The following is a 26,686-nucleotide window of genomic DNA, read 5'->3' on the forward strand; positions in this document are numbered from 1 at the left end:
GCAGTAAATTTTCCAATTTAAGCAACTGGAAAGAAGAAGCCTGAAAAGAGTCAGGGCTTCAACGGGATTCGAACCCGTGACCTCCGCGATACCGGTGCGATGCTCTACCAACTGAGCTATGAAGCCACACATTGGGAGCGAGGTCAATTAATTGAGTTCATATCTTCCCGTGAGTGAAATGATGTGAAGTATATATGAAATAATTCATATTTGAACTGCGGTAGTAGATGAAAGTGAAATGATCATCGCAGTAAATTTTCCAATTTAAGCAACTGGAAAGAAGAAGCCTGAAAAGAGTCAGGGCTTCAACGGGATTCGAACCCGTGACCTCCGCGATACCGGTGCGATGCTCTACCAACTGAGCTATGAAGCCACACATTGGGAGCGAGGTCAATTAATTGAGTTCATATCTTCCCGTGAGTGAAATGATGTGAAGTATATATGAAATAATTCATATTTGAACTGCGGTAGTAGATGAAAGTGAAATGATCATCGCAGTAAATTTTCCAATTTAAGCAACTGGAAAGAAGAAGCCTGAAAAAAGTCAGGGCTTCAACGGGACTCGAACCCGTGACCTCCGCGATACCGGTGCGATGCTCTACCAACTGAGCTATGAACTCAATTAATTGACCTCGCTCCCAATGTGTGGCTTCATAGCTCAGTTGGTAGAGCATCGCACCGGTATCGCGGAGGTCACGGGTTCGAATCCCGTTGAAGCCCTGACTTTTTTCAGGCTTCTTCTTTCCAGTTGCTTAAATTGGAAAATTTACTGCGATGATCATTTCACTTTCATCTACTACCGCAGTTCAAATATGAATTATTTCATATATACTTCACATCATTTCACTCACGGGAAGATATGAACTCAATTAATTGACCTCGCTCCCAATGTGTGGCTTCATAGCTCAGTTGGTAGAGCATCGCACCGGTATCGCGGAGGTCACGGGTTCGAATCCCGTTGAAGCCCTGACTCTTTTCAGGCTTCTTCTTTCCAGTTGCTTAAATTGGAAAATTTACTGCGATGATCATTTCACTTTCATCTACTACCGCAGTTCAAATATGAATTATTTCATATATACTTCACGGTAGTAGTTCTATAAACTCAAAGTGAGAAATCGGCCTCTCAACATCTGCACGCGCTTTGATATGGACGTTTTTTGGAAGGTTTCTTAGTCCCATCTTTTGATTTTCTTCCATTGTGTTTTCTATGAAACACGAACGGCTGATAACGGGAAAGGCCTAGGAAAAGTGAATTTTAGGTCCATGTCTGCTTCCTGCGCCCTCATGTATTAGCAACTCCTTATATTGTCTGAGGAAAGGTAGATAAAAATTGAAAAGGTGCAACGATTGTCGTCGTTCCGTCATACTGAAAAGATTGCACTAGTCCAAAAAAATTAATGGGTGGCTTTTTCATTATCAGTATTGAAATGGGCAAATCTTGCCAAATCAGGAGCCATAATCGGGGACGGAGACCGTAAGTCTCGGGATTCGCGCGCGCCTATGATATGGGACAATTTTTCTATTTTTAGAACAAATTGCGCCATCCTGACGTCTTATATCCGCGCGGATTCACGCACATGTCAGGGGCTCTCGCGTGGATGTTGTCACGTTGCGTGATCAAATGGTGAGAGTTGAGAGATTCTCTTGCGTATTTTTCACGGCGATGGCAGGGAATAAGGCAGAGAATACGAACCAGGGCGTTTATATGTAGTTTTATGCTCTGAGCTAAAGGAAAAGGTGAGTTTTTCAGGGTCGAAAACAAGACTTCAATCTCGCGCTGGGAATGAATAATAAGATCTGCTCACGTTAGTTGTAAGCTTACGCGTATGCTTAAGAATATAGCAAGAAAACTCTCTATTCTGGTATCGAGTTAATTTGTGAGTTTCTCAGACAATGTTTAATCATAACAAAAACCTGTTTTGATGGTTTCTTATTGTCTCTGCTTGTTTGGTGAGTTTGCAAAAGTCTTTGAAAGGAAAGTCTGACGCGTACAATTAGCTCATTTGCATAGTGCATGCAGCTCGTGCACTTTCAAGTCCGAGTCGGTGTTTTCAATTGTCAACAAATTTGGACAAAGATTTCTTTCGTTATTTTTTGTGCTGAGATGCTGCAACAAATTTCACGAATGCAAAAAAGGCTACTAACATCATGTGTGTTTCTTCAACATAAGCATAGTGAAGTTTTACACTGCGAAAATGACAATAGACAAGGAGTTTTGATAACTCGATCATCAAAATCGAAATCGTTATTCCAAGTTGATTAAAGAAAGCATCATCGTAACTTTGCTGATTGTTTCTGCTTTATTCACATACTTTCAGCTTAGCTTTTAATATGTTCTCAAACATTTATCAATCTTAAACATATTTAAAAACTATAGAGCTATTGTTTGAGTTCGATGTACGCTTTAACACGAAAGTGCGGCGGAAGTACAATTTGTTATGTTTACTGACTGTACAAAACACGCATCGGCGGGCGCTCTCATTCATCGACAACAGAGAATTTACTGGATTTTTACACGAATAAAACTGAGATGTATCTACGGACGTAAAGTTGTTAAGCCTTGATGAAACATCAAGCGTTGCTTACAATTCAAGCGAAACTCAAACTAGCAATTATTTTGTTTTACTTTTAGACTGAGAAATTCCTCGCAAGCGTGTGGCAAGAGGAGCTAGGAAACTATGAAGTCCTGAAGCTCTGCTATATCTAAATATATCCAGCTAGTTTTTTGCTGTGTAATGGAAAAGCTGTTAATCTTCAACATACGTGAAATTTAAAGTGGAGTAATGTACAGCTCATGTAAAAGAAGCATCAGTCGGAACACAACTTGGTCAGCGATATATATAAGCTTACAGCGGAACATGCCTAAATTCGACACTGTCTTACTTCACTCAAACTGGAGCAGCTTACGACGAAAATACTTAAGCAAAATTCCAACAGACGTAAACGCGTTGAGTTGTGGGGCAAAAACATGAAACATTTCGGGAATTTCGGACGCCATTTCCCCCGCGCGACATCCGCAAAAATCCTCGCAGCATGTACGCGCGTGTGCCGCAAGTGATGGCGCAATTTGTTCTAAAAATAGAATTATTGTCCCATATCATGGGGACAACCCCAATACTTGAGATGGCGCGCGCTTACGGTCTCCGTCCCCGATTATGGCTCCTGGCCAAATCTAATGATCGGCGCGCGCGGAGTAAGGGATTTGCGCTCGGTCCCTGGTAATTGACCCAGCGGGGGTACTTCCAGAAAAGTTGATTGGGGGTGTGCGGCCCACTTACCAAACCCCTTACCCTCTTTATGACCAAAATCTGCGTTTTTTGCTACCCTATTTATGACCTGACCAAAAATTCGATAGCCTATTTATGACCGTTCCGGCTGACACAGTTGCCCTAAACATACGTTATGAAGGGCTTTTGTTGAAGGTCTTATTGATAATGATGAAAAAGTAGCTTCTGCTAAGAAACATACCCAATTCAAGACTAGAGTGCCAAAACCATACCCAATTTATAGCCAAAATGGCCAAAATCGATACCCTATTTATGACCCAAACGGCTGAAAAACCCTACCCTTTGGGGCCTCACATACAGATACCCGTATAGCCCATATAAGGGAGTACCCCCTCCCGGGTAATTGGTCACGTTACAACTTGTGTGACATTTTGACGAAGCCGCTGCAGCTGTCGTTGTATCAACGGCCCGATAAACGGATCCCGACGTTTATTTTATGCGCTGTGCAAGATACTAAAAGACAAGCATCAAGCATAAAACAGAAGTAAAGCCCATCATTCATCGCAAAACATAGTTCCATTCAAGCGTGTCGAGTTCATTCAGGTTCATTTCCCAGCGATGCAACCGGCAAGTGTTCGTTGCTGTTGTTTTTCAAATTCGGGCACATAGCCCTCAAGCTCCAAGGAGTCTTGGCAGTAGTACAGGATTCAGTTGCCATTAAACGGTAAATGAAAACTTACGATTTTCTTCTTCTCCTAGTGCTACATCTGCGGCAGAATTTATTGAAGGGTCAGGACGACGGCTACGGTTAATTTCTGCAGACCGGCGCCATTATTTACTTTTGGAGTCTCGCAAGTCTTGAGAATTGATCAACTTTAACGCAACCTTCACCTCAAAACTGGATCTAGAGTGTACACAAGTATTAAAGGAAGCTATTTGCCACTACTCAGAAGGTCAACAAACGAACCTGAACGGAAGAAGATGTATTTTCACCGAGTGCTAGGGTTATGCAAATGAACTTTGACACGAGCGACAGCTATGTAAACACACTGACTGTGGCAGATTTTAATCTGTTCTCGCGTGCAATCCAAGGAGATACCCACCGGTTTGAACTTATAGAACGGTTTATTAAGGTATGAAATTTACTGTGATGTGCTTTTTAGGCTTCATTTAGACCGAACTTTTGAGATTTTCCCCGTCAAATTTGGCTAAATTTTAGTAGGTGATCAAAGGCCTCGGAGTAGGGTGTCTTCCAGCCCCGCTGGTAAGCGTAGAATTTTTCGAAAAGTTTCCATATTTCGTCAGTCAAAGTAATGAATGTACCTTAAATTTGGTGTGGAACGAAATTCCGTGAGCTGCATTTTAGGCGACGTAGCACGCTTCACAAAATCGGTGAATTTTACCTTTCTGATCACGGTCGGCAACCTCAGTTCGGCCAAAATTCAATTTTGGCTCGTAGCAAAGCAAAAATAAGGAATTGGAAAATAGTAAATTGCTTTTATATATATATATATGTGTCAAACCCTTTTCAGTGACAAAAAATGAAGGAAAGTTATTTTTGGTCCCGAAGTCGAGTGGACCGCTTTTAGGGGGACTGCCACTTAAACTGCGTTGGCTTTTTCATTTGATTCGATTACATTTGTTGACTTTTGAATCTAGCGTAAACAGTCCTTTAAGCAGCACTAGCTTACAGCAAGCCAGTAAACCTCCTATTTATACTGATCAAAAAATCTAAACCGAGCGGTTGGTGTTTATATCCGCCAAGAGAAAATATATCCGCATAAAGCTACCTCATGCAATATCCTCGAACTAATGCATCAGTCAATTCCAGCAGTGCCCATCCCCCCCGGGCAATCGCGGCGCATTTGCTCACGTTGTCAGTCCCTGGGGTGGGGCATCCGCAATTTTATCGCGGCCCGGGGGCTGGGCATTTGCGTACCCTGGGGCGACCCCGGGGCATTCGACACACGTGTTTTGGAAAGTGCCATGGGTGAGTTCATCGGGAAAGACGAGGCGTTTGTCGAACAATGGCTTGTCCGTCAGGGACTGGAGAAACTTGTTTTTAAAGTTATGTTCTCTCAATTTTAGATATTTCTTCATTACTTGTAAGCATATAAATATAAGCTACAAGGTGAACTATATTTTGTTTATCACAAAACTATAACTGACGTGAACACGACTATTTCGCATTTCGCATTCAAAACTAGCCTAGCATTTTTTAAATTCATGAAAGTGGAATTAAAATACTTAAGGTTTGCGAATTCAAATGATGCGATCTTCAAGACAGATCTTGCGAGCTTAAAATGCAATGCATCATCATTTAAAATGTCTTGATTCTTCACAGAAAATGTAACCTGCGAATACAGGCGCCTATCATCGCTCGCGGCTGGGGGCACGTCCGCCGCAATCCCAGCTATCCTCTAGCAAACTGTTAAAAACAAATATAAAGAAATAAATATAATCAGAATCAACTAACACGTACTGTTGTCCTTGAAGTCGTACCATTGCATTAAAATACTGAACAGTTGACCGTTTTATTCACTGATTAATTAAAAAACTGTGGTGTTGCAAGGCGACGATCCCGGGGGCGGGGCATTTGCCCTCTTTCTTCGTCCCCACCCCGGGGCATTTAGACAGCTTATGTTTCCCCAACCCGGGGAATTTGCCCATTTTTTTAAAAAAATACTAATGCCCGGGGGTTAGCCCAGGGGGGGGGGGGGGATGGGCACTGCTGGAATTGACTGATGCATAAATCTTTCAGTTGACTTCGTTAACACACTTGAAAAACCCGCCAAAAAATAAAATAAAATAAAACCCAACTTGGTCTAGATAGCAGCAGACATGTAAAGATTTTAAGGAAAACGACCAATTTTTTAAGTTTAAAAGACATGTTTCGACAGAACTTCTGTCATCTTCAGTTGAATGAATGATTACAAAGCAAGTTGAATAATAAGTAGGCAAAAATGCTAATTAAGACAAATAGTAACAACAGAACGTGAAAAGGTGTAAATTAAAAGGATAATTTTAGATTTACATGGTGTAATTGCTGATTGAGGCAGGGTAGTTCTTTTTGAATATGGATAACTTCCTTTATCTTGAGTTGAAAGCTGGTGGTGGCGTGATCTAAAATATGAAAGCAGTCTATTGAACACAATGAGCGACAACGTTCAGAATTCTGAAGATGTTTGAAGATGTGAGAGGCCCTATCAACGGCTAAGTGCTCACGTACGCGTGTGGAAAAATGTCGGGAGGTTTCGCCGACATAACAGGCATTACAGCCCGCACATGTAAACTTATAAACCACACGTGAACGAAGTCCGCCGGGGATAGGGTCTTTCACACCAAAAAGGTTACCTATCTTAAAGGAAAAAAAAACTAATTTGCGAATTGCTAATTACCCTTTCTAGATGTTCTTATTGATAATAGTGACACTAATTCCTTCCTAACTAGGATTTACCGTAAGAAAACCTTTACTGGGTTATTAACTAATTATTTTAGCTTCACCTCGTACTCATACAAAGTAGGTCTCATTAGGACTCTTGTTGACAGGCTACAAGATCAACAACACTTGGTTGGGGTTACACGAGGATATAACCAAGCTCACTGAAATTCTCAAAAAGAACCTTTTCCCTGCCCATTTAATTGAAAAAGTGGTTAACCGTTACATCACTGGGACCCATAGCAATGATTGTCCCCGGCGCTACCCCCTTACCACCTCGCCCACGTTTTACTTTAAGCTGCTGTACATAGGCCATTTTTCTGTCATCACTCAGAAGAAGATTCGACACTTAATCAAGCGCTATTGTAATGATTTAGACATCAAATTAGTTTTTTCTTCCTTTAAGATAGGTAACCTTTTTGGTGTGAAAGACCCTATCCCCGGCGGGCTTCGTTCAGGTGTGGTTTATAAGTTTACATGTGCGGGCTGTAATGCCTGTTATGTCGGCGAAACCTCCCGACATTTTTCCACACGCGTACGTGAGCACTTAGCCGTTGATAGGGCCTCTCACATCTTCAAACATCTTCAGAATTCTGAACGTTGTCGCTCATTGTGTTCAATAGACTGCTTTCATATTTTAGATCACGCCACCACCAGCTTTCAACTCAAGATAAAGGAGGCTATCCATATTCAAAAAGAACTACCTTGCCTCAATCAACAATCACACCATGTAAATCTAAAATTATCCTTTTAATTTACACCTTTTCACGTTCTGTTGTTACTATTTGTCTTAATTAGCATTTTTGCCTACTTATTATTCAACTTGCTTTGTAATCATTCATTCAACTGAAGATGACAGAAGTTCTGTCGAAACATGTCTTTTAAACTTAAAAAATTGGTCGTTTTCCTTAAAACCCAACTTATCACAACGGAACCTTTGTTGTTCGCCTACACAGTTCACTGCCTCCTTTAGAGGATTTAATCATTTTTTACCCACACAAGGTCCAACAATAATTGTCTTCCATCAGAATTCACAAAAATATCGTCATACAAACACATCTTTTAAAGCAATAGCAAATATTTCATTTCCGCGACGTCTCTCAAAACGCTCCTATCTCACCCAAACCATTTCACTTTGTAAACAAGGAGCTTTAATTTAAGGAAGGATAAACCGCGCGGTGGAACTTACAGTGCATTATCTTGAATTGATAGAAAAGAGTTCTATGAAGTAGCTTTAGCCGGGGAAATAGCGGTAGTAGAATAAGTGTAGTTACTGGCAAAACCAGAAGAAGCAACATTACTGTTCGCAGTCGCAGTTTGTTTGTGAAATGTTCCCGGGTGAAATGTTCCCGGGTGAAATGTTAACTGTGGGAAGAGTTAAATTTTCCAGGGTTTTCCATTTAATTTGATTATATTTCTTGACTTTTGAAGTGACAAGAAATCATTTAAAAATATAAAACAAACAGCGGTGATAAACATTTTAAAAACATGCATTTCGTTTATGAATTTGACGTTTCGTATGCTAGTCAACATACATTTTCAAAAGTATAACCAACCGTTAACCGTCTGTAAAGTGACACAATGGAAAAGCTTTCTTAAGAGTGCCTGCCTGTAAAAATCAGACATATTCTTAATTTCGCGGCAAGGGTCGAAAATTTGATTTCGCTCATATTCTTATGGTAGATAGGGTAAGGCATGACAAATACTACTGCATAGTTTTTTTGGCAAAATATCCTTTTATTTTAAAGAAATATGCAAATTACCAAATCCCGTTAAAATCGTCATTTGACGCACCATTTTATTAAGCAAGTTTGAGAGCCTCGCATGCAAAACCACGTCATTCTTCCGTGTTTAAGGCCCAGTTCCGACGTCGTGCTTTTGCCGTGCCGAACTAAATTCAGGATTTAAGTTCGACAAAAGCACGGCAGAAGCACGGCGTCTGAATGAAACTTTTGCATTAAGTTCGGCAAGCAATTAAGTTCGACAAGCTCTGCCGTGCTACGCGACTCTGGCACGGCAGTGATTCAGACGTCGTGCTTTTGCCACGCTAAACAAAATTCATAAATTATATTAATGTATTTTGGCTAGATTGCGTTCTCACGGGGAGTTAGGAGGAGAATTGCTACGAGGCATCACTAAATGCTGAATTTGGTTCGACTCTGGCACGACGTCTGAATCAGAGTTGTTCCTTTGCCGTGCTACAGTCGAACCAAATTGCAATTAAGTTCGGCACGGCAGAAGCACGACGTCTGAACTGGGCCTAAAACACTCAAATATTTTTGTGCAGTGTTTAAATGTGTACTGGGTTGATTTTAGGGAATGTTGCGTTGTCTTTTTGGGTGCAAAATAATTAAATTTCGAAGACATGTATTTCATTCACTTAAAAGTACTTCGTGAATATAATTAATTTTCACCATGTGCGAAACCTTCAGATGGATTAAGCTTCTGGTGGTTGAATTGCAGAAGGATGGTCTACAGATTCCTGTAAAAATTTCTTTGGGCAAATGTTTGTGAGCGACGCGAGAGCTTTTCAAAGTACGTCAAAAATGCAAATATTTGACCATTCGTCGTCAAATTTCAATTTACGGGTAAGATATATATTTTAGCATGCGCCACATGACTTGACCTATAATAAGTTGAAATAGACACAGAGCCGATAATTTCGAAATGTTCTAACCTTATTTGTTGTAAAAGGCAGGTCCAGAGCCGATTTGACGTGTTTCTAGTCGGTCTCTCGCCATTCGTCGCACATACTGAGCAGAAGTTTGCTTCTGTTTACACAAGGTTAACGTCGGGGGGGGGGGGGGGGGGGACTCCCATATGGAATGGACGGGGATGCTCGTCGTCTCGCTTAGGGATGTAAATTTCGGATTTTGGTCTCGCTTAGGGTGTTCTGAGCAAAATGTCATTATTTTTAGCCGTCAAGGTCTCGTTAAGGGTTGCACGCGAAGAAATAACAAAACAGAAAGAATTTTGATTCTCTATATTTACTCAATTCATGTAAACAAATTCGCCATCATCAAAAATCACTGTACTTTTTATTTGTCTGTTTTATACATTGGTCTCTTTTAGGGGTCTGCATAAGCTTCGGCTACGCCCAGATTGGTCTCTTTTAGGGGTTAAATTCAAAATTTCCGACGAGCATCCCCGTGCACTCCATATGGGAGTGCCCCCCTGGGCCTACTGTCAACCTATTATTGGTCGAATACCATGAATCTGTGACCATCTTTCTGCGCATATGAACATCACTGCATCTAAGTCAAAAAACGGCTGAGTCATTTGTAGATAGTTGCTTGCTGTGCACTGCGCCAAAATATTACGTTTGATCGATTGCTGACCATTGCTGATAAGTGTGTCGGCGCAGCACAGTCTTACAGCCGTTTTTTGTTAGTCACGCAATGCTGTCACGGCATATGCTGCACATTTTGATATATTTTGTACAGAGCACTCTCAGGATAAGTGAAACAATTTAATCATTGTTCATCTGTTTGTTCATATATATAATAATATGTCAGTGTATATTTATATAATCGTATTCCATGGTGTACGTGGCCTCGGTCCAAATCACGTTTGTTGTACGTTCTGATGTTTCAGACAACAGCTGATAAAGCTAGTGCCTGTATTCACTAGAATTTTAAAAAAAATTGCCATAAACAAATTATAGATTAATGAAGCAAGGACTAGCTGAAAGAAAAATAGGAAATCACAACGTGTCTAATTCGTGAGAAAAACAGACCAAATTTAATTAGTAATTACGTGAGTAAATAGCCCTGGCCATGCCATTTTGTTTGGCGTATTTTGTTTGCTTAGTGGCGAGGCATGGGTATGTTTGTAACAGAAAATAGAGGGCTGTTGTCAATACAGTCCAAAATTATTGTCAGTAAAATATTGTAAACAAAACACCTATTGACCGGTTACCTCCGCGGCCACCATTTGGTCGTTCCCATAAGGGTTTCATTATTGTCTTTACCCCTATTAAGCGGCCACCCAAAATTTAAAAACTTTGTTTTGGAGAGGGCGATGGCAGATAAGAGTCTGAAACTGAAGGTGCATGAAGAGTGATATCAATTCAAACACACCTCTATCATGATTGTCTTGAATTGACTCCATGTTCACCAAGAAATGTATAACCCGATAGTGAAAAATTAAATATTCAAGGTACACCAACCTCTATTTAAGCGGCTAGCCCCATTAAGCGGTCACCACCCATTTCCCCGAGGGTAGCCCACTGTATTACATGTAAACCAAAAATAATTGCACAGCGCGAAAAGACCTACTGTAGGTACGAGTTTAACGTTACAGTGTTACGCAGGGCATGTAGGTAGCGGTGATCGAGTAAAAGATAACAACAGGGGCAATGGTGAACTATTCATTCTTTTCATTTCTTTAATCTCTTCCTACTCAACACGATTGTGTACTCCCGGTGGTTCCAGCCTTACGGAGCGTATTAGGATAGAAATTGTCCTACCCCTAAAACCCCCTAAAATGGGATGACAGCATTGCTTGACGAACAAGGAACCGCTGCAAGCAGGGATTCAAGCCATCAAACCATGATGATCAAACGTAATATTTTGGTGTAGTGCAAAGCAAGCAACTATCTACAAATGACTCAGCCGTTTTTGACTTAGATGCAGTGGTGATCATATGTGTCGAAAGAGGGTCACAAATTCATGGTATTCGACCATTAAATAAGTTGACAGTTGGCGATGTACATCGGACATTAGGTAAACAAAAGCAAACTTCTGCTTTATGTGCGACGAATAGTGAGAGAAACATGTCAAATCGGCTTTGGACCTGACTTTTACAACAAATGAGGTTAGATCATTTCGAAATTATCAGCTCTGTGTCTATTTCAACTTAACATAGGTCAAGTCATGTGGCGCATGCTAAAATATACGTCTAACCCGTAAATTGAAATTTGACGAGGAAATGGTCAAATATTTGCATTTTCAACGTACTTTGAAAAGCTCTCACGTCGCTTACAATCATTTGCCCTAAGAAATTTTTACAGGAATCTGTAGACCATCCTTCTGCAATTCAACCATCAGAAGCTTAGTTCATTTGAAGGTTTCGCACATGGTGAAAATTAATTATATTCAAGAAGTACTTTTAAGTGAGTGAAATACATGTCTTCGAAATTTAATTATTTTGCACCCAAAAAGACGACGCAACATTCCCTAAAATCAACCCAGTACACACTTAAACACTGCACAAAAATATTTGAGTGTTTTTAAGACGGAAGAATGATGTGGTTTTGCATGCGTGGCTCTCAAACTTGCTTAATAAAATGGTGCGTCAAATGACGATTTCAACGGAATTCGGTAATTTGCCTATTTCTTTGAAATAAAAGGATATTTTGCCAAAAAAACTATGCAGTAGTTTTTGTCATGCCCTAGCCTATCTACCATGAAAATTTGAGCGAAATCGAATCTTCGACTCTTGCCGAGTTACTTTCCATTTTTATGGACAGGGACTCTTAATAAAGTAAAAGATTTTCACTGCTGACATTGGCATTCAGTGCTGGCTGCAACTCTTGAATAAACAAAGTCTCCTTAACCTTACAATGGTAGTCAGTCTTGCCGGACGCCAAAATGACAAAATGGTCTCATTTGATGTTGTGACCGGTTGTTTTAACGGGCATGTACTAAAACCCGAAACAACGAAACGAAACGAGCGAAACGAAACCACCGAAACGAGCGAAACGAAACCACCGAAACGAGCGAAACGAAACCACCGAAACAAGCGAAACGACCGAAACGAGTAAAATCGTAAGTAAATAAATAAAAAAGTTAAAAAAAGCCTTGATCTCTAGCACGTTACTACGGCAGCCGGATCTCGTACCCAGATCCTGCTCTTAAGCCACATGTGTGACATCGTGACATCACAAACCCGAACGGTGGATGAACGCAAACGTGTCGAGCAGGACGACATCGAGAAAAAGGTGGGTATTTTCACATTCTGAATGGTATTCTAGCTAAAACAAGAAATCTAATTTCAAAGAAAGGTTTCCTGGTCGTATCGTGGGTTCTTAGACGGTGGCGAATCGAATGGTCTTTTCGAGAATGACTTTGCAGCATTCTTCGTGCGAACCAGGACTTTCTTTAATATATATCTCTACTAATTGCAGGAAAAACGAGGACGACTTGACAGGCTTTAATCGTATTAGCGTCAGACCTTCGTGACTCCTGCAGTCTCAAAGTAATTTCTTATTAGGCTCTCAGCTTTACGGATACTCTTGAGATTGTGTTTCCGTACATCCTGGGCTCGGCGTCAAGTTGTCGATTCGCCACCGCCTAAGAATCCAAGATACGACCAGGAAACCTTTCTTTGAAATTACATTTCTTGTTTTAGCTAGAATTCCATTCAAAATGTGAAAAATACTCACCTTTTTCTCGATGTCTCCGTGATCGTCGTTGACACCCTTGCGCTCATCCATCTTTCAGGTTTGAGATGTAACGATGTCACACATGTGGATCTGGGTACGAGATCAGGCTGTCATAGTAACGTGCCAAAGATCAAGGCTGTTTTTTTGTTTTTAACTTTTTCATTTATTTACTTATTATTATACTCGTTTCGATCGTTTAGTTTCGGTGGTTTCGTTTCGTTGTTTTGGGTTTTAGTACATGCCGTTTTAACGTGATCAGCAATAGCAGAAGAGTGATCGCGTTTCAAAAGAACCTTGAAATGTGTCACTTTACAGACAGTTTGCGTTTGAAACGTCTTAAATTTCTACTGCAGATGTTTTCTGTCTAGGTTCCACACCCCCACTGATACAGTATAAACAGCTTTCCAAAAATCTTAACGGTTATACTCTTCAAAGTGTATGTTGACTAGCATACGAAACATCAAATTCATAAAATGCATGTTTTTAAAATGTTTATCATCGCTTTTTATTTTATATTTTTAATCAAGCTAGATGGCCGAAGACCAAGAGTTTGTAAGAAATCATTTCATTCGTAATGGAAGTTCAAATTATCTGAAATTGAAAAAAAAAAAAAGTTTTGTAATTAGAAAACTGCATGCCAATAACTTTTTTTTCGGCTGAGACAAAGATGTAATCGAGCGGTATATAGCTAGATCTAATTTGCATCAATTCTTAATGAAGAGGACCCCCCTGAAAATCATCTCCAGGTCAGATTGGAGGCCTTCTCTTAAAATATTAATTTTATTATTATTTTAATTAGTTCGACGGGTTTGTTATCATAAGTGTCCGCGCGAATTTCCAGAATTTAACTTGTAGGTTTGAATCGTCTATCATGTAAAATTGATATACTTTTATAAAAGAAGAACTAGTTAGTAATGAAAACTAAATAAACAGCAAAGCTGTGAACGAAGGTCCTGCTGGCCAGTCGAAATATTGTTTTAAATATACGACGCTGGGTCAGTTTACATTTGCCTTCAAAACTCGTCCTATTGAAACATTTTCAATGTAAAACATATATACATAGTATTCTAAGCTGGAAACATGAGAGTATTAGCTAATCAACATTTGCAATCGTGTGCCAGTTTAAAGTAAGTCCTTGATATTTACTTCATGTAAAAGTTCGTTGAGTTAGCAAGTTAGGATTTCTTGCTCAGGGAGTATAGAAATTTCAGCAAACGCAGGGCTTCACAGACAGAGTAAAGATCAACAATCATTCTTGCATGCGCATTTATACGGTCCAACGCCTAGCACGGAATTAAGAGTTAGTTTTAACATATGGCGACAATATAATGTCAGCTTTTAGCTATGTAATTAGGGTTGACTGGAGCACAAATCCTTCTAAATGGCCAATGTAGCGATGGTTTCGATATCTTGAGGACCTTGAATATATCTTTAGCCGAAGGCAGAGTCGTACTTGTTAACCGCGTGGCCATGGGCCGAGCGCGGTTCATGTTCTACCCGTGGTTTATTTTTTTTCTGTCCGTGACCAGACCCAAACTCCCTCTCGGCCAAATTTTGAGTCACGCAACGTGTGATGTTTATTCGTCAAAAGCTGTTGAAACATTAATACACGGACAATTTTACGGATATTGTTCTCTTTGCTGTGGGTAAAATATATTTTCTTTTGGTTTTATCGAAGCGTTGGATTCAAATGGAATAATAAATACGCTAAAAAAAGGTATTACGTCAGCCAGGCACGTGCGTCAGCCATGGAATGCGCTGACGTTGCAGCTTCCACTTTCGCTAGCAACCTCGTTCCCAGGGTCCTCTCTCTTTGCAGGTGGTCACGTGTGTGCTAGATTTTTTTGGCAGATTCCAGAAAAATGATTGGAGGGAGGGGCAGGACAGTTAAAGTTTGTCTCCACTGAGCTCACCTACTGAGCCCAGTAGGGAGTGAAATTTGTAACCTCGGCCGAACTCACAGCGAAGGCATTGACACATTCGATATTGGAGTTCAATGCATCAAAAGTTCGGCTTGAAGGTTAGCTCTGCATTTGGCTGAATTTTCCCATCGACAGTTGGACGGTCTTCGGAATTTGTGGTGGTGAAAATAATTGGCAAAGAACTTGGAAATGACGACCACAGCAATGAACCGCGCGGTGAATTTATTTCGTTTTTCATTCGGCAAAATCACAACGTAGGTATTTACTCATTCGTTTAGAGTTAAATACGTCCTTTTTTCGCCTACAAAGGTAGTTCTGAATTTCATTGAATTACTCTCATCGACAGTTTGACGGTCATTCCATTTTCTTGCGGCGAAAAAAAAATACGAAGAACTTGACATCAACAACGACTTAGTGCTGAATACTAATAACTTGATTAATAATGGTAATTGAACTGAGTGGAGTGCAATTTGGTCTGAAATCATACGCGTGATTTCAAAATCGAACGAGCGCGCAGCGCGAGTTCGATTTGAAATCACAAGTATGATTTCAGACCAAAATTGCACGACACGAAGTTCAATTGCCACTTTATTAGATCCATTTTGAAATCGCACAATTTTATCGCCTTAATTTTTAGATTTTTGATGTATTGTTCCAGTAGCCTGTTTGTTAAAAAAAAGAAGCGGAACCGGAAACGCCTTTACGTCTCATTTAGTATGCAAAACGATGTCATGTGACGAAAACTCATCCGAGCATGACAAAGAAACAAGCGGTTTTGAAGTGAGAACGAAAATAGTCTATTTCAGGTATAAAAGTTCAATTCTCGTCGCCTGAATCAATGATGGAAGGTCTTTCTTTCTTCTGTGGTTGAGGCTGAGACTTTTCATTGTCTTTGGAGAAGGAATTTGAAGGTGCATCCTGCGTAATTCTGCGATAGATTTCTTTTGAGTTGTGAAACTCGAGTGCACGATGCCCAGTGGATGGTACGTTTTTTTTTCTTTCATACCGTTTAATGGCATGATTTTAAGGGAGTCCAGCTCGTTATCATCTCCGTTTCTTTTTGTGACCTCGGTGAAGGACTCAATACTCAGGACCTTGTCAAGTTCTCGCGGCGCCATTTGTTTCAAGATATTTCCAAGATGGCGGGACTAGCACCAGCTTCGTAAGACGTTCATTCATTCACTGTTTTGTGGCGCGGGGCGTATTTTGACTATGTTTATTCACAGCGACAGAGTTCAGCTCTTTTGTTGCTTCGTTTGAAACTACCGGAAACCTGGAAACATCTACCTTCTTGAGATGGCCCTGAATTTGTTGTTGTGTGGTTTTCGTTTGTTTATGTTTTATTGGACTCGGTATCATACGGATTTTGAGCAGATGTTGAAGAAAAATCGCCGAAATATTCGTCAAAATGGACATTGAAAGTTGGAAACTTCCATTAAAGTAGGTGTTCAGCCTGAAGGAGCTCATAATCGTCATTTACAAACTGTAATTAATTACATTTGTCAATTTTTTTGGAAAAAAAAATAACAAGAACAACAAAGTTTTGGCAATAGTAGTTGCTTAATTCTCCACACAATGGCTTTTTGCCTCTCACTTTCCTGAAATTTTATCGTTTACTTTAAACTAATATTGAAATCTGATTGGTTGTTTTGTTTTACTGTCCCATTCTCAATGGCTGAGAAAAAGATGCGATTTAGAGCAAAAAATAGTGCGATTCGTGAATAAATCGCATCATTGAGAGCCAATCAGATTGCAAGGATAACCAGTGATTTCAAATTGGATTTAATAAAGCAGCTTATATGTTTCGATCTGTACCCAACGACAGTTTCGAAGAAAATCCACCGAACAGTGTGCTTAACATTACCCGAGTGTCGCTACGTCAATCTTGTTTAATATTTAACTTTCCTGGGAAAAAAATACCCGATCTTCACCGCCAGCAAGCAGGATTTTGAAGTTATCGGACTGCCAGCCAGCACTCGACGTTGAGGTCGTCAACGGGCCAGCATGCTTTAAATTTGCCACCTAGCTAGCCAGCATAAGAAAAGTTTGCCGAAAGTTTGCCAGCATGTTCGAGTATACCATTTATTGCCAGCCAGCGAGCGAATAATTTCAATATACAATAGCAAGGTACATTTCCTTAAAACTATTAATATAACAACGGATTTAGTATTGCGTACTCTGAACTCAAAAAATACGTTAATGGTTTCATTTTTACATTTCACTGGATCTATTGTTGTTATTATAAGTACAACAAGCAACCTATCACTTGTTTCAAACGCTTACGTACGACAAACTTCCACATTCATTTCGTTTCCCACAGTTATTGCTCCAAAAAGTCAACGAACCTCCATGCAAAGAAAAACAAGTAAAAACAAGACAAGATTACAAAGCCCTCATTAGGCTTTGGCTACCAAGTGTCTGTCATTTTTATTTTCAAATGAACCTACGAAACAAACAGATGTCAGCTACCTTTATCAGTATAACATTTCGTTGGCGAAATAGCAAATTCCCGCAAAAGATTCAATACAGAAGCGGGAAGGATTTGTTGCAAAAGCAATCGTTAGTTGTTCGTCAGGCGATCACCGCAAAAGACTCACGACAGAAGCCGCAAGGATTCGCAGCAAAAGCAATCGTTTGTTGTTCGTCAGGCGATCACCGCAAAAAGACGCATGACAGAAGCCGCAAGGATTCGCAGCAAAAGCAATCGTTGGTTGTTCGTCAGGCGATCACCGCAAAAAGACGCATGACAGAAGCCGCAAGGATTCGCAGCAAAAGCAATCGTTAGTTGTTCGTCAGGCGATCACGGCAAAAGACTCACGACAGAAGCCGCAAGGATTCGCAGCAAAAGCAATCGTTGGTTGTTCGTCAGGCGTGCACTGGATTTGTCTTAGTAATCGTGAGCCGTGAATTTCCAAAACGTTCTTTTTTATTTTCCGTGAAGCGTAAAATGCCACTATTATATCAGTTTTCGTGAATTGTGAAAAGGCCTTTTTATTTCCCGTGAACGTGATCTATACCCCCAATCACGCTCTCTACTAGTCAGTCGACGAACTGAAACGACGTTTGCAATTTCGTGTGGTTCCTGTGCACATACTGGGTTCACAGACCTTGTAATAGCGCGTAATTAATTAGGACAGAAGCATATCACCTAGAATAGGTGATATGCTTCTGATTAGGAACACAACCCATTTTGTTTGCGATCATGTCTTTAGGCAGTGTCAAGTTTCTCATGGGTTAACTTATTTCCTGACGTTCCAAAAGTCATTTGCGGCCTCTTGTTAACATGATCAGTGAGATCTCGGATCATAAATCCTGACCCGGATCAACCTAAGGAATTCGCCCCATTGGCCTTGTGAACGAGTGAACATGCCAAAAAAAAGGAGTTTTCGCCTTACCCCCGCCCAATACCACAGGCGACAAATGCCTGCCAAATAATCTGGCAAAATTACTATCCAGACGTGCGCTCTTTGGTCAAAGAATTTTAAACTGGCAGAAGTGTTCATTACGGTATACAGTTCATCGATAGATCATTCATTACACGACTCTAGTTAATTCACGGCACTAGCGTGCAGAATGAAACCGTTGCTTCAACTGGTAGGTCAACGACGAGTTCATAGTTTTTTTTTTTCACAATTCTAAAACAGTGTTTTCAAAATGACAAACGATCGCGAGTTCTGTAATCCTTCGCTGATTTCTGTCTTCTTTAGGCTTCAAAAGATCCGTTGGTTCCTGGTACGGAAATTCAATTATTACATGATTACACGCAGAACCTACAGGTCCGACCAGTTAGCCTTGTGAAACACAACCAAAGGCGACAAATGATATATTTTTGCTCAAAGAAAGCCGCACAGAAAGACAAAAGTTGTTTCCTTCTCAACTACAAACTGAAGGAAAGTTTAAGAAGGTAAAATCTTGAGTTCTTTTCGCTGACAAAAATTTTAATAACGTAGACAATTTTAACATTTTACTTATTATGCCAAATAAAACATATTGCATGATTTAACTACCGTTCCCGGTGAGCATGCGCAACGCGCGATAGTCCCTTGCATTCAATGTACCCAATAAGACTGAAAAAGAGGGCAAACAATTAACCCTTGTCGGCCGGCAACTTTTGGGAAATTCCATCACGCAAAGTTGCACTGATTTAAAGCAATACAAAAGTGCTATGAGCGAGGCGTTGATTGTATGGTACAATGATCCCTTTATCTTAGCATCAGAGAGGATAGTTGTATGCCCAACATTGCAGTCCGAGCTAGCGCATATAAACAAATATGCCTACCCTTTATCCAGCTGCTTTGTCTCTTTGGTAAGTCCTTTTCTCAGCGGAACTTAGATCTGGCAGATATCTGCCCTTAGTCTCTTTTCTTTTTTTCTCTCCAGCCTTTGAAATGACTCAGAATGACTGCAAATGTAAATTAACTCACGGCAATCTTGAATCGCCGATACATTAATAAGTTTAGGGTCTCAAAATAAAAGCATTTCTCACAAAGAGACAGCGAACAGTGTGGAATGAGTTCACCAAAAGCATTTCTCTCAAAGCTCAAAGACACAGCGAACAGTGTGGAATGAATCCACCCGACGGCCATTTCCGGTGAGCAACCCTCGATAGTCCCCTGTTTTCCAGAGGACAAACATTAACTCGGTATGCTAGTACTGAACCACGATTAAGGCATTTAATGTACCCAATAAGACTGAAAAATAGGGCAAACCATTGCCCCTCGTCTTCCAGCAACTTTCGGGAAATTTTCGATTAAGCAAATTTGCAGATTAATAGCAACCCAAAATTGCTATGAGCGAAACGATGAGTGCATGGTACAATGAGATCACTTTACTTTTTTAGTTTACTTGATTACTTTAGCATCAAGAGAGAAAAGTTGATCACCGATGCAGACGACTAGCGCATATAAACAGAACATTATGCCTACCCTTTATCCAGCCGCTTTGTTTTTCTGCGCCAAGTCCCTTTCACAGCAGATCTCAGATTTGGCAGATCTCCATTCTTTCGTTTACCAGCGGAGCCCTCGAAATAACCCAGAATGACTGCAAAAGAGGAATGTAAATGAACACCTTAGAGTCTAGTTCTTATGCCGCCGATACCTTTTTAAATTTAGTTGTCTATAAATGAAAAAATTAATGCAAAACAGACAGCGAACAGTGTCACTGATTCCAGTACAATGTACCATCACTGCCCCGTGTGCAAGCAAGAGAATTATAGGAATGAATTTACCAACCTTAAGTTGCTTTCCACTGTTTCTTTATAACTGCTGACTGCTTGCAGCACAATAGCGCCAGCAGCGGTTTTCTGAAGTGACGGCCTCTTCAGGCCTTTGGAACGACAAACGAGCGGAAATTCTGAAGATCGGCCGTGTTCATTGAAAAGAAGGTTTTTAACGGATTTGGCCATTCGAGATACTAGTGTTATTACGTCATTGAAAATGACAGCTGCTGGTGTTATGCAATTTTTACTGGTTGATAAAAAAGATAAACCGCAACAATCTGACAATGGAGCCATCATTTTCTGGCATGGCGTCACGCACGCGTTGATTTGCATTATTTTTGCAGCGCGTGGCGCTGGGAGTAAGTATGACCGCTTGCGGTTTATCGTCTCGCGGCGGAAGACTTTAGACTTTAGAGCCCACTCGCGCGTTTTTTATGTCCCAGGACGGCAGTTTAATTGATTGCTTTTTCGAAAAAGTCACAGCCAGGAAAAACAAACAAGTCACGTTTTTTCCAGCTAGGGAGAGTGTTTTAAATCAGTTTTTAGCAAGCCAGACGCTGAACGAAAATCCCAGCCAGTAAATGATCTAATACTAATATTTCCCAGCCAGCGTAATTGCAGCCTGTCGAGCGGCTCCGTCAGGTACTCCTGAGACATTGATGCCTTCATGTAGAGTTTGATACGTCCAGTGTTTGGCCAAGAGACTAGCTTTGAACGTGATTGAATTCATCCAATCGACAGTTTGACGGTCATTCGGTTCTCTTGCTGTGAGAAATTTTATGAAGAACTTGACAACAGCGACATCGGCCGCGCGTTTGCAAAATCCAACGGCTTTCGTTTTAAACCTGTTTTAGCGGTAAGTCCAATTTTCGGCCAAGAAACTAGGTAAGTTCATACTAGGGCCCAAGTAGGCCTTAAGTACGATAAAAACTCAAGTGAACTTGAGACTGGCGGTGCTAACTTTTAAAGATAAGCGTTCATACTAAATTGCAAAGTATGCTACTTGCGGAATCGCTTGTCAATCAAACTACGCGGTAAAACCCGCCAAAGCAAATGTAGTCAAGACACTCAAAGCTTCATTATGCCGCGACCTCGAAACGTTCGAATAGCGTCCCTTATTTTGATTTTTGCTTTCCTACTTTTGCGACAGCGGTCTTTCATGCTTCAACAAATGTATTGCTTCGCTTTAATGGAGGAAGCCTTTAGAATTAGCCGGCGAAACCGTCGGATGTTGCTTATTTATATGGCAGGGCACCCACAACAACAAAGACCAGAACTGAAAAGAAGAGCTTGGGTTTGGCCTAGACCACAGAACTGGTTTCGCCTTCTTATAGCTAATCCAGCACTGCATTTTCTTTGGAAGGAACATTTTCGTATCACTCACGCAACATTTGAATACCTATGTGACCTAATAAGAGCAGATATACAAAAACAACACACGCGGATGCGAGTGCCAATTAGTGTAGAAGAAAGAGTTGGTTTAGCATTATGGCGACTTGCAACCGGCAACAGTTATAGAAGCTGTGGGTTACAATTTGGATACGGAAAGTCAACAGCGAAATGCATTTGTAGTGAATTCGAGCGCGCTCTTCTTCGTAGGAAGGATCAATTCATAAAATTTCCCTCGACAAGGCAGGAAATTACAGAAAAGGTTGACGAGTTCGAAGAGATGTATGGCATACCTCAAATTGTCGGAGCCATAGATGGTTGCCACATAGAGATAAATGCTCCACCACGAAATCACGAGGATTACTATAATCGTAAGCAGCATTATAGTGTGAACCTTCAAGCTATAGTTGATTCTAACCTGAAATTCATCCATGCTACCGTTGGTTATCCAGGCAGCATACACGATGCTCGCGTCCTTAGACTAAGTGGACTATACGATTTGGCACAAAATGAGCAAATTCTTGCTGGCCCGACGAGGAATATAAATGGAGTAGAAATCGGCCCTCTTCTCGCTGGAGACAGTGCATATCCCCTTACCAGCTGGCTCATGAAACCTTACTCAGACAGGGGGCACTTAACTCCTGAACAAAAAAAATTCAACAAAAAATTCAGTGCCCTACGATGCGTAGTCGAGCGTGCATTTGGCATGTTAAAATCACGGTGGCGAATTGTTATGAAAAAAATTGAGCAGAAAACGACAACCCTTACGAAAACTGTTGTTGCGTCATGTGTTTTGCATAACATTTGCATTGAGAGAGGTGATCTATATGATGATGGCTGCGACTCCGATGATGACTCAGACGATGAAGATGAAGGCAGACTTCTATTTGAAACTGGCAACGATGTGAGAGATGCTTCAAAAGACTTTGTGCGGGATAACTTGTAACACTACATTTTCCAACTGCAGGTTTTATTTGTTAACGAATGCTATGTGTAGCACCAAAATGTCATATAAACATATAAACTTGCCGATACAGGCAACAACAAAACAGCAGAACAGTAACAAATATATATATAATTAGAATTAATACAACTGTCTCCTTTTTAGAACATCAAATATGTGCACTGATTTACTTTGACACCAAATCTTTGAAAATGTCCTTAAACCCTGCGAGAATTGCATTTGTTTGTTCCAACTGATTCCTCTGTGATTCCCGAAGCATTTCTGTGGAACGTTCAAATCGTATGTTATCTTGCTCTATGCTTCGTTCCATAAGTTGTAGAAAACTTGTCTGCCACTCAGACGTCGCTGTTTGCTCATCACGTTTCTTCTTTCCTTTGCTGCCAGATTTCGCTGGCTTATCAGTTGCCTTTCGTTTCACTCCTTCATTGGGCGTCGTAGTTTCGAATTCATTTTCCATGTTTTCTGTGTCGGCCACGCTTCCTTGTGGAGAGAGTGATGTGCTGCTGCCTTCTTCGAAGGCAAACGTGGAAGAGCCTTCGAGTGCCATTTTGGATGGGTCAACGCTATCGCGATGACCCATCACGTCGTCGAAAAAGTCGAAGTATGGAAACCCCTCTTTGATTTTCTTAAACCCCGCTTCGCCGGTCGACTGAGAGCGTTGCTTTAAAAGCTTATACTCGTACTCGAGATTTTGCTGGCGTTTCTTTACCTGCGGCAAAGTTCTTTCGCTGTCAGGACAGCTTTCCTTGTATGCGATAAAAATTTCATTCCATATCTTAATCCTTTCTTTGTTGGACGCACTGCGTAGCTTGCTGTACCGTGGCCCCCATACTGCCAGCATCTCACGAGTTTCGTCTTCTGTCCAGTCAGACGCCTTTAATTTGGTCTTCTTTTTGCCTTCGGAACTTGTTTTACTGACCCGGCTTGAGTTAGCGGATGAAGTCTCAGGCCCTGGTGATGGGGTTCGCGATACTAGGGAGCTGTTGTTGCTTTGTGGTGGACTGTCGTTCGGTTGAAATGCAGCAGGACGGTAAAAGGTCTGGCTGTGTGGTGGGAAATGAAAGAGTTGTCCACTGCGGAAAGGCGTTTGTGGCTGGTTAATCGTTACGGGTACTGCTCCGGCAAATCTTTGGTTTAAGTTGTTGCTATCGAACAGAAAGCATGCTTATGAAAACATGGCTATTAAGATTTTATTAAGAGTAAAACAGAACATTTGTTCAAAAGTCTTTAACTGGTTTAATTAATAAATGAAACTGCACTTACATGAGGCTTAAGTCCACGGAATCGTCGTCCTCTAACCGGTATTGTTGCTGAGCGAAGAAGCGAGGCCGGCTTGCGTTGTAATCCATGCTTTTTGCTTCGCCAAGGTTTGCGTGCACTAGCTTTTCCCGCCGTTTAGTTGATTGACGTGTTATCGCTTTCGCGTGTTTTGATAGTGCCTAAGAACGCATTCGAGAACAGCAAAACTAGACTTAAGAGCGCACTTCGGCTCCTTTGAAAGTACGCCGTTTCTAAGGTTACAAAGTAAGGTACTTGAACTAAAATAAACCCCGTTCACATTCCAAGTAGACCTTGGGTGTACTTAAGGCCTACTTACGTACGTAGTATGAACTCGCCTACTAGCTTCTCATTTAGCTGAATGCATCCCATCGATAATTTGACGGTTACTTAATTCTTTTGCTGTGAAAAACTGATTAAACTAATCCGAAGCAGGTTGTTGACGGTTTTTAAAAAAGCAGTGAAAAATAAGCAAAGTTCCCTCTCAATTAGCGTCTCATACTCATAGAAGTTCAGATCATATATAGTGACGAAGCATTGGTCAGGCAGGATCTCTGACAAACAACTTGCTTCCCTTTCAAAATAAATAACGTCTGTATAAAAAGAAAACCACAAATTTTCTCAAAAACTTTCTTTTTCGCCATAAATCGGTCCAATTGACCGTTCTTAGTCTCTAACGAGCAAAATTTGGCTCGATGAAGGAATTCATACATTTTTGGTCAATCATGACTTTTAATAGTGTTATTATTGTCGTGTTCCTATCTTCATGCCCATACATATTCCGAAGAAAGTTCCAGATTAAGAACATTACGTCATCGGAGATTTCACAATGGCTGCGAGTACGACTGATGGTGCAATAATACAGTTTGTGTTGATCAAGTCATGTGGTGTCTACAGTAATCAATGAATCATCAAGGACTGCTTTGGAATGCGCACTGCATTGCGACTGTAGTGCTAAGAAAACAGTTAAATTTTAAAAGCGCGGTTTTAAGATCTAACAGATCTTCTTGTAATCACAAGCGCTCATCTTGTAAATCTTTTATTAGTTGTATTCTTTGGAGCACTTGAAAATAACGTAAGAACTGAAAAGTAACGTGCGACATAAAGTATTGCTACATACGATCCGAAAACTATTTATAACATGTACCATTGTGCAATCACTAGTGTACATAAAAGCGTACTCAAAAAATATTATCCGAATCACAAGACACAAAACTTATCTGAAAATTATGCGGATTACAAATTACATAAGCGAAATCGTACCTCTTTAATCCCGTTAGATCCAAGGCGATTCAAGTAGTTTTCGTAATCAGAATAATTGTCTTAGTTTTGGTAATAAAAGCACGTCGTCTCGCATACTGACGGAACAGGCAACGTTTGTGTCGATTTTCACGGTCCAGAATCGTAGGTTTCCGGTCGCTATAAAATATAGATTGTGGACTGTGGATTGTGGATTGCGGATTGCGGACTGCGGACGGCGGACTGCAGACTGCGGACTTGCGGACTTAGGTGTAAAATGTGGACTAAGCATTACGGACTGGGTATAAAATATGGACTCATGGAAAACGCGGACTACGGACTAAATGCGGCCTACCGACCACATTCCATGTTTTATACTGACCGGTCGTAACTAATATTACGTAATTCATGTACAATGAGATCAAACCCTCTCGTACGTACGCGCTTTGCGATCAGTTCATTTGTTTTCGCCCCAGCGGGAGGGAGGCCAATTTCACGTCTACCTAACAGCTCAGGCACAAATTGCTGTTCCGAGAATTTTTGCTTCAATGCTCGAACGCACTCTTTAAGCTACGATTACTACATATATGTTTTTTGCCGGCTTACGGTCGGTCCGTATGGTGAAAAACGGTGATCGAGGTCTTGAAAATGCTGCCCGAGGCCGCAGGCCGAGGGCAGCATTTTCAAGCCTGAGGTCACAGTTTTTTACCATACGGACCGACCGTAAGCCGGCAAATAACATGTTTATTTTTTTCCTGCAGTAAATTGGTTTTACAGATTACAAATGGGTTTGTTTATGCAACTCTTGTCACTGAATCGGCTTGCGCGCCGTCTACTAACTAGTAAAAAATCTCGGCAACGAGCGAGTAACTCTGATAGTAGACAAAGAAAGATGTATTAAGAAACAGATTTTTTTCGAACTACTTTGTGTTAGTTGCATTTATTCCACCAGTTAAGTTCTCCAAAATTGTTTTTACGGTGTGAAATTTCGTGCGAAGTTTGAAGTTTTATTACAAAAACAATTCGTTAAGTGTATTCCACAGAAATTCTTCTAAATACAGCAACGATCAGAGAGGTAAACTCGACTGAAATTGACTCAAATTTTACGGCGAGAGAAACACAGGATTACGCGCCATTACAGCGCCAAGCCACAAACAATTAAGCAAACTCTCACAACTTCAAAACACTCAATTGAATTTACTTACAGTGACTTTCCTTGTCATTTTCAAGTGAAAAGAGATAAACTTGCGTTGACTAATCGTCGATGGATGTGTAAAAAAGGCAAAAGGTTGACGATTACCGCTAACTTTTAGAAGCGAAATTTAGGCAGCGAAGAAAAAATCCGGCCCGTGAGCGGTATCGTGAAAAACTGGACCGGTCACGTGCGTATGATTAACCAATCAAATTCGAAGATTTAGGATTCCGACCCGCTTGAGAAAAAAATAATAGTAAATATTTTTAACTTTGTACTTACATTTAGTGTCTACACGTAATCGCTATTTCTTCTATTTATTCGTTAGTAGGATTTAGAGCGGTTTTCAATTGAGTGTCGTAAAACCAAAACCAAACCACTTACATACCAATTAGACTACTCAGCCAATCTCAAACAGTAGTAAAACCAAAAC

At 40.7% G+C, this 26,686-nt stretch overlaps 3 protein-coding genes across 6 annotated transcripts in view; 1 reads left to right on the top strand and 2 right to left on the bottom strand.

Annotated features, from left to right (window-relative positions):
- LOC110065300 (uncharacterized) overlaps positions 1 to 25,222 on the bottom strand; it is a 64,356-nt gene extending 39,134 nt beyond the window's left edge. The window contains exons 1-3 of one of the 4 annotated variants that reach the window (XM_089292999.1): positions 25,086 to 25,222; positions 19,899 to 20,013; positions 19,253 to 19,375 (exon numbers count right to left, since the gene is read on the bottom strand). The gene's annotated coding sequence lies outside the window, so the exon portion shown is untranslated. Of the gene's footprint in view, positions 1 to 9,343; positions 9,418 to 19,252; positions 19,730 to 19,898; positions 20,615 to 25,085 lie in introns of those variants that run through there. The other 3 variants (XM_089293001.1, XM_089293000.1, XM_089293002.1) reach the window with 3 other exon arrangements.
- LOC149111181 (uncharacterized) lies at positions 21,273 to 22,697 on the top strand. The gene has a single exon (XM_089293004.1). It carries the CDS (start codon positions 21,273 to 21,275, stop codon positions 22,524 to 22,526), a length of 1,254 nt encoding a protein of 417 aa, XP_089149130.1. The 3' UTR covers positions 22,527 to 22,697.
- LOC149111182 (uncharacterized) lies at positions 21,331 to 25,087 on the bottom strand. The gene is made up of 2 exons (XM_089293005.1): positions 23,808 to 25,087; positions 21,331 to 23,689 (listed from the first exon to the last, which is right to left on the bottom strand). Exons 1-2 carry the CDS (start codon positions 23,891 to 23,893, stop codon positions 22,711 to 22,713), a joined length of 1,065 nt encoding a protein of 354 aa, XP_089149131.1. The 5' UTR covers positions 23,894 to 25,087; the 3' UTR covers positions 21,331 to 22,710.
- Positions 25,223 to 26,686: the final 1,464 nt, after the last annotated feature.

The sequence above is a fragment of the Orbicella faveolata genome, unplaced genomic scaffold, assembly GCF_042242905.1.
Source record: "Orbicella faveolata isolate gen_17 unplaced genomic scaffold, um_ofav_v1 contig_24, whole genome shotgun sequence".
NCBI classification, from domain to species: Eukaryota; Metazoa; Cnidaria; class Anthozoa; order Scleractinia; family Merulinidae; genus Orbicella; species Orbicella faveolata.